Here is a 9,064-nt window from a genome sequence, read left to right as displayed (position 1 = left end):
AAAATCGTTTAGAACTTAAAATGTCGGCCAACTAGCTTAGTGTCTGTTCTCAAGCGGAGCTAATTGTAGACAGTGTAAGTTTAGTATGACAATAAATATAACAAATCAAGTCGTATATTATAATATTGTTTTTCTTTTCTTATATTTACATGTAATATGAAACAATGATAATGTCTATTAACAATATGACAGAATGTATTGGTGATGTTGATTCCTTAAAATCTTGGTGGTGGGGGTGGTCTCATACCAGGTGGAGGTGGTCGCATACCTCTAGGAGGAGGAGGTGGACCTCTCATTCCTCGCATACCTGGAGGGGGTCCTCCGGGACCTGAAATATAAATGAGATAATTTTTTTTAAGGCAGGTGAGCTTACTCCCTGTGGATTTCAACAGGAATTATCAAATAACTCATATATGGTCATTAAACTATGGCATGTTCATTTATTCTATAATTGCCACTTTTATTATTTATTCTGATATGCATTGTGGAACCATGGAATTTAATTATCAATTCATTTATTTGTCTTGTTTTGCTATTTGAAATAAGAATATCTTTTCCAAGGGCAGTAACTCCAGTATTTCACTTCAGAAAACAAATATTATGAAATAGCACAACAAACCGTAAATAAAAGGAAACACAGAACGAAAGTAGAACAATCACAGAAAAGAGGTGTTAGATCAGCACAATAAGAAAAAACTGATATTTTTTTGTTACTTTCATTTCTATTCAAGTGGTTAAATGCAGTTGCTAGATAGAATGTAAAATTCTTGAAAATATGAATTACAAACGATATCAAATAATTTTTATATCACTGGTCCATGGCAGTGCTACCATTTACAATCCTTTGTAGGATTGTTTTATCCACTGAAAAGATTTATAAACTGCTTAAAGAATCTTTAAAATCAAGTTTCTCTTACCTCCAAACATAGGATGTCCGGGTGGTGGACCTCTCCAGCCAGGTGGTGGAGGCCGCATACCAGGTGGTGGCCTCATACCATGTGGCATACCATATCCTTGAGATCCATCATTCATATAATTACCATCCATATTACCTGTAACAACAATAATCAATATACTGGCAACTGTCTTATTATGAAATTTCCTATATATTTTAGTTTATTTTAAACAATATACTAGGTACTATCTTCAGGTAAAATTTCTGATAGGTTTCAGTTTAATTTAAATAAACAATTCAATCCTTTAGATTATGGTTATGATATATCCGATTGATAATGATATTACAGCATATAGGTGATTTCATATACATGTAAGCTATATGTAAGATTGTCTTATGATATCTTTCAAATGCTTGTCCTTTTCATTGAGGGAATACTGATAATACAGACAACTTTATAATGACACTACCCTAATTGAAACTTGCAGTTAAATAAACTTAGTCAAAAACAGCTATACAATTGTCTGTATTATATGATGCTTTTATTAAATGTCTTTTAAAGATATAATAGTCATCTAACCTTGATTCATATTAGGTGGCGGTGGTGGCATTCTTGGAGGTCCAAACATATGATGACCACCTAAAATATAAAATCAGAGACATATTATCTACCAGTACTAGAACATAATACCTTCTTTTATTCACAACATTAGAATAAATCAAATACAACATATTTGCCTTAATCAGTTTCCTGCATTACTTTTATTGCAAGAAAATTTGACTTAGAATGTGAAAGTTAGGGTTATGACATTTGTGTATGAATTTGAGACATGATTACACATATGAACAATAGAGGAAAATACTGTAAAAAGAACAAACAAAACTGACAAATCACATGTCTCACAAAGTATGGATGTGAACCTGGCTTAATCTGTCAAACTCAAAGCTGATCAAAACTCTAATTACCTGGATGCATGCCTGGAGGCATTGGCGGCATTCCTCCTGGAGGCATGGGAGGTGGCATCATACTGTTAGGGGGTGGTACTGGTGGAGGTGGCATAGGAGCTGCTGATGAACCTACAAGTACACAAAAAACACATATAAAGTTAGTACACCATCTGAGACCTTGAACATTTGCCTTGGCAAACTAGGATTGGAAAGTTCTTGTTTGTAATGATCTTCTATTCCACTGAAGTTTTTAAAAACATGTCGAGGAACCAGAAAAAGGTTAATTCTAAATTTGTACTTTAAATACAGTACAGATTACTAAAGCTAACAGCAAATGGCCACACAGTCAAAATGCCATGTATTTAAATTTCTAATAAAACATTATTGTAATTATAATAAAACAGAAACTTACCTGACATTTGATTCATATTTGGCATTGATCCTGGGGGTGGAGGTGGGGGTGCCATGTTGGGACCTGAAGGTGCAGGGGGTTGTGAAGGAGGTGGAGGAGCATCAGCAAATAATTGATGAGGACGATCTGTTAATGATAATGGATTCTGTGCTGCTAATAATCTCTCTGAAAGTGAACATGAGAATATTATTATATATTTCCGCATTAAAATTAATAAAATTTGAATACTCAAAGATCCAAGACATAGCGGGTCATAATATAACAAATCTAAAGGTAAAGAGTTTGCAGTGTGCTATAAAGGACAATTTGCAAACAGGGACAATATAATACTATGGTCTACTGTTGTTTCAAATTCCAATTGTCCAGGGTTCTTTTACGTGCACGAGACCTCGAAAATAGGTGAGGTCCCAAGCCCTACTATCTGTTCTTTGCCACCGACAGAAACGGGGCAACCACATCAGAAATCATTTACAGGTAAAGAGAATGTACAAACCTGCTGCTGTCCCATGTCTTTCACCCTTAGAATCTTTCTTAAAAGCGTACGATATAGAAATAGGTCTATTACATAAATATTGTCCATTCATAGCCTCAATGGCTGCATCAGAAGCTTCAAAACTAGCAAAATTAATAAACGCAAATCCTTTAGAATTTCCTGTGTCTGGATCTCTCATAATCTGCCGAAAACAAAACAGATTACAAACATAAAAACATAGCATTAACCAAAACAAAGTGATCAAGGGCCATAACTCAGACAATAATTATCGGAGATCAATAGCCTTCTTCGCCTAATGACCTTCAACACTGTGTATAAATTTAAAGTCAATTGCATATTAACTTTAGTCTCTATAGAGCGTCCACAAGATTTTTCAGAGTGATCAACGGCCATTAATCTGGCAGTAATTATTGGAAATCAGTGAAAATCAACAGGATTCTTTGTCTCATGACCTTAAACAGTGTGTATAAATTTAAAGTCAATCGTATATTAACTTTACCCGCTAGAGTGTCCACAATTGCTTGTGGACGCCAGATCGCCGAACGTGACAACAATGTACGACCACATTTCACAACGTGGGCGTATAAAAATGTATAAGACCAGCTGTATAACATATAAAAGTTGAAAGCTGATGCATAAATTTGAATGGAATTTAGCTTGAATATCAGAGTTTCCTCCTATACTTGTTCAAATTTCAACAGCTATGAGATTATTTACCTTATGTGTACTATTAATTTATTATACACAGGACCTCAGACACTGCATACACACTGTTAGATAGTTTAAATTTTTCTTAAATAACCCCTCTCATTAACAGATCAACTAAAAATGTTCTGGTTCATTAAGATATTTGGATAACAATGCAGTCATTTATCTTAATAGGGGAAAACCCATGATATTTGAGCTTTCCTCTAACCTCCTAATACGCTAACCAGACATTACCTTTGGAGTCTGTAAAATAACACCGAAAGCACTGAAAGTATCATATAAAAGTTTTTCATCTACTTCTGGATCTAAATTTCCTATAAATATATTAGCACCAATATCTAAGTTCTTCTGATGAGCTGATGCCTGAATAAAAAAAATCAATTCTTGATTATTTAATGCTTTTAAGGATCACAAATGAGCATTTCTGTAACATGTACAGTCTATCTCTTATAATTTTCTTCATATAGATCCTTAAATTGAAATACTAATAACAAATACTAATAACAGAAGCTTGATGTCAATCACTTGGACACTGATGTCAAAAGATGTTTGGTACAAAAAGGGTTAAATAAAGAAAATAATGGTATCCAAGAAAATAAATTTGTTTGAAAAGTTGTAGTACATATACCTTATTAACCCGAACTGGTTTACCATATAATTTGATCATATTCATGATTTTAATAGCATAATCTGCATCTTCCTCTCCTAGAAACTCAATGAAACCATACCCTTGATGTGTCTGTGTTACTCTATCTTTTGGCATGTGGACATTGACTGTAAAAATATTATAATATTATAGCCTTATTTGGACAATGACATTATAATAATGTTGTATGTTCAATTCCCAGTGTAGACAGAGAAGAATCACCAGGATTTTATTTCAAGTCTGATCTTCACCTGTCAGGAGGGGGTACCTCTGGACAGGACAAGAGCCTAGTTGTAATACAGGTAGAGATAGCAATCATTCAATAGTCACAAATCCATGACAAAACTAATTATCCTAAACTATTTACAGTACTTGAAATTCTAATTCTTTTCATAATGCATTTTGTCCACTTGTGAATTTTCAACAAAGAGGTTTTGTTCCTAGCTGGATTTTGTCCGGCTACCCTTTAAAACTAAAACCTTCCATTAAGCCCTCTTTTTAACTGCCATGCAGACCTCCTAAAGACCGGATGATCCATTCCTGCTAAACAACCCCTGTTACTCACCTACAGGCCCTGCCTGTAAAAATAATTCCCATAATATAGCTTCTGTGACTTTATCATCAAGACCACCAACATACACTGTGGCATCTGGAATACAAAAGTAATACTAGAGAATAAATATAAAATTCTGTTGTATGTCGTACTTTAGAAAAAAAAACACATCAGGTACCAGTATTTTTTGTGATAAACTTGATATCTTGGTGATAATTTATATGGTCTGTGATCTACAATGTAGCAATTGTGCATGCCTTTACTATCGATTTGAAACTATTCACTTTCCAATGACAACATCAGCCATCACATCAATCAAAATTATTTGGACAAATTCTGGGTTACCGGTACCTTAATTTGATACTGGACCTACTGGTGTGTATTGTAAATTGTTTAATGTCCTACTTTTCTGCACCAACCAGACTAATGACGATGGGCTTACAATATACAGTGTAGGCTACTATGAATGAATGATACCCGGACAGCAACTGAATTCCAATTTTCAAGGGTTATTTTACATGTACGCCAACGTGTAAATAGGACCTCAGTTTTTGTACCACCCCCCATTCCCTGGAAACTTTCTTACTATTTCAACACAGAAATAGAAATCATTCCCCAAGACTAACACTGGGTCACTGGACTACACATACTTCAGTTCAACTTCAATGAAATACTCCACAAAATCCTCTGGTGTTAGACATAGCATAGCGTGAAGGTGCTGTTTGTACTTCTTCTAATTCTATTCTGTTCACCTTGTAAACTGGTCACCTGAGGAGTTTTGAAAGTGCTGGGACAGTGAAAATGTTAAGAGAGTTAGTCTAGTAATAAGTAGTACTACACAATATAACTTAACTAAACTAGTCTAACTACTAACTATAGCTAGAGTTAATTTAGCCTACTACTAGAAATAATCATTATAAGTATAATGGATAGATGAATCGAAGTGCGGGTACAAGCTTTCAATATTCTGACATTTAGGTCAATTAAGCATATTAAATACAAACCTTGATTTCTTTCAGCAATTGGTGCCGACGACATTCTCACGCTGTTTTTACTATTCACAATCTTTGTTTCCGGTTACCGGTTCATAGATGGCTAAATGTTAAGGCCAGCTCATTTTTGTCAAGGTCGCTAAGATGTAAAAAAAGGTTAGGAGGGCTCATGATTTTTGGCGAGGTTGTAGGTTAGGGTTAGAGTTAGGGTAAGCATTGGGGCTAGTTCAGGGTAGGGTTAGGGTTGGGATTTAGCATTAGCCCTGTTTACATCTCTTGATCAATGACGTAAAATTGAACTGGCCTTATCATTTAGAACTAATCTTCATGGATTCAGGGGAGATAACTGTTATTTTTTAAAATGGATGCAGACCACGAAAATTAACATGTGTATATTAAAATCGTCTTTAAGTGGCATTTAGTAATTGAACAGTAACACACTAACACTATTTATGGAATAACAATTACTGATTTATTAACATCCAACGTTTCGACGATGATACTCTCGTCTTTATCATCATTTGCTTGATAAAGACGAGAGTATCATCGTCGAAACTTGCATATTAATAAACCAGTAATTGTTATTCCATAAATAGTGTTAGTGTATATTAAAATCAATATTTGTTTTACAAATCCGACATTTGTCATATCAGAATTTATTAATTTTCGTATTCAAATGTCGAAATAGGACAAATGAAATGAAATGAAATGGGGTTTAACGTCCTACTGTTCTGCTCCTATACTGGGCTAATGAAGACGGGCATACGCCATACAGTGTGCAATGAGGGAAATTTGGCCCGGGCAGCGGCACTATCGCCTACTCTTATATCGAATTCCAACTGCAAAGGGATCTTTTACGTGCATTCTAATGAATACACGGGACCTCGGTTTTTCGTCTCATCCGAATGACTAGACAGCTGTCCTTGTCAGGCCCTCCGTTCTGCACCACTGACAAGGGGGAAACCACGTCGGAAAATCCAGATGAACTTTCTCGGCCAATGCAGGGATCGAACACCGTCGACCTCCAGGCTAGCGAGCCAGCGTCCACCGTGGCTCCCCTCGAAATAGGACAACAAATGAAGAAATGAAAATTAAGGACTAAGAATTAAGAATACTGAATTATAAAGAGCAGTACTTTGGTCTTCCATCTGCACCCCCCACGGTGGACCGGTGAATGTGCTGGCTCACTGAGTAGGTCCCAGGATTGATTCTGATGTTGGTTGACAAAGTTTCTCAGGATTTTCCAGCCTGTTGTTTTCCCTTGCCCGTGGTACAGTGCGGGGCAGGCGAGGCAAGTCAAACCTACAGAGTCTAGTTTATATCAGATCGCACCAAAAAAAACCCAAGATCCCATAGCCCATAAGCTACACTGTAGCCTATATGTAAAAGAATCCTTGGTAATTCAAAATGTAAATATAGGTAGACAGAAAAGCACTGAAGGTCAACTTTCCCCACTTCATTTAACCTGATTTACTCAAATACACCATTATTTCAATTCATATCACAAAAATATATATCAAGTTCCAAATTTTCATTTTTAAACAGTTATTGGATGACTTCCAAACATACATGGAAATTACATTTGGACTAAAAAATGCTACTATTTAAGAATGGCATAAGAATGGTATGTTATCAAATACCGACATAAATTAATGTGATATGAGTTGAAATAAATGGTGAATTTGGGTGTATTTTGGTGATTATGGGTACATTTGGACGAATCATTTATTTGGATGATTATGGGTAGATTTGGGTAAATCATGCTACCCCTGCAGAAAATGTCATTTCAAACCCACTCTTCGATCGATTCTAGGAGAGAAAATGGGACATATGAAGGGCTGTAAGTAATGACGTAGTTAAAGTAGCTAAATCGCTAATATTTGGGACCTAGAAATTGACACAAGTGGGTCGCAACTCATATAATACCGTAATATGAATGTATATAAACTGATTTACATTCAATCGTTTCCGTTTTTACTCTAATTTCAAATCAGTTATGTTCCGTGAAATAAGCCAGCAGTCTCAATCGAGTGCAAATGCCTAGCGTCTGTTATTCCAGTCTACATAAGCCGTTTGGTTTGGTGCAATATGTCTAGCCTCGTTCCTCTAGTCTCTTGCTAGAACTGGGGCTGAAACGCATTATGGTACACGATTCGTGTACCAATGGTAAAATATTTATTTTGTCTTAAATATTGGATATCAGAAGCCCACCCTTTTCCGGTAAGATCACAGCATCAATGTTGTTTTAAATTGACAAATAATTCGTGTTTTAAATGTTGAAGATTTTGGATGATATTGAGTTAGAGACTTAGCTCCTTTAATTGTTTTACGCTTGGAGTGATGATTAATTGATTATATCCCAGTTGACTTCAATGTTTAATTTCTTGGACTGTAAATTTGTTTTGAATATTCCGTTTATCTGGGATTTTATAAACACAAAGAGCCCTAACATGTCTGCGTGACCATCTTGATTTTTTTCTATGCCATGTCAAATGTTATATCCCTTGGTTACGAAATCAAATTGAAATTGGTTGTCTATCCTATTCAAAGGAAGCATCCTATTGATGTTCATCGATTTTCTTTATTTCCATTCAAAGCCAGTCATTTGATATCTTTCACACTTATAAAGACTTGGAGCCTATTAAAGCCCATGATAACCCATATTTCTATTTGAAATTGACCAGTGTTTTCTATCTTTATAGAATCGAAGCAGTCTATACAGATTTACGTTTTTCAATAATCACCACCAAAGTTATACCCCTTTGTTAATTCTTGTTAGAGAGAAATGGGGTTGTACTTCCACGTGACACAAACTAGTCATTTGGGGACGACATATGGTACAATTTTATTTCAATAATTTACTAGCTCATTGGGGCCTTTAGAAGCTTAATCACACCACTTGACAATGACAGACCTGATGATCTAAAGTGCACACTTTGACCACTCCACAACCCACATTCTGATTAGAACTTGATAGGTTGCAATTATTAATATCTTGGTGGAATTGTATAATGTTTTCTGGCAACAAAGGTTTATATATTAATGCTGCTTTTACAGCTGGAGTTTATTTTTTCAATGGGTGAAACAGACTCCATAGCACAAGTTTGTAGGTATCCATAGCCGTTTGTATCATATAGCTGTATTTAACCATAGCTTTCAAACAAATGATATCAGAGACCTTTATATAAAGTTAATTTAAGGGAACTGGAGGTAATAGTACTAATAGCAAGATAAAATTTCTATTCAGCTGTAGGCTGCTGTTTCTTAGTTAAAGATACATTATGTAAAGAGCTGACCATTCTTGCTATAATAGCTCAAAAATAGATAATGTAAAATGAAAATATCATTCAAAATTACTTCATTCTGAGCCAATTCATCACTGTAATTTTTACAAGATGTGTGCATTGTGGTAACCAG

General features: G+C 35.2%; 1 protein-coding gene across 1 annotated transcript; it reads right to left on the bottom strand.

Annotated features, from left to right (window-relative positions):
• Positions 1–113: 113 nt before the first annotated feature.
• LOC126827897 (splicing factor 3B subunit 4) lies at positions 114–5,773 on the bottom strand. Its single transcript, XM_050557472.2, has 10 exons — positions 5,660–5,773; positions 4,668–4,751; positions 4,085–4,230; positions 3,691–3,819; positions 2,749–2,929; positions 2,256–2,420; positions 1,862–1,972; positions 1,476–1,535; positions 918–1,052; positions 114–328 (listed from the first exon to the last, which is right to left on the bottom strand). Exons 1-10 carry the CDS (start codon positions 5,691–5,693, stop codon positions 216–218), a joined length of 1,158 nt encoding a protein of 385 aa, XP_050413429.1. The 5' UTR covers positions 5,694–5,773; the 3' UTR covers positions 114–215.
• Positions 5,774–9,064: the final 3,291 nt, after the last annotated feature.

The sequence above is a fragment of the Patella vulgata genome, chromosome 7 (assembly GCF_932274485.2).
Source record: "Patella vulgata chromosome 7, xgPatVulg1.2, whole genome shotgun sequence".
NCBI classification, from domain to species: Eukaryota; Metazoa; Mollusca; class Gastropoda; family Patellidae; genus Patella; species Patella vulgata.
This window is presented reverse-complemented; position numbering and strand designations above follow the sequence as displayed.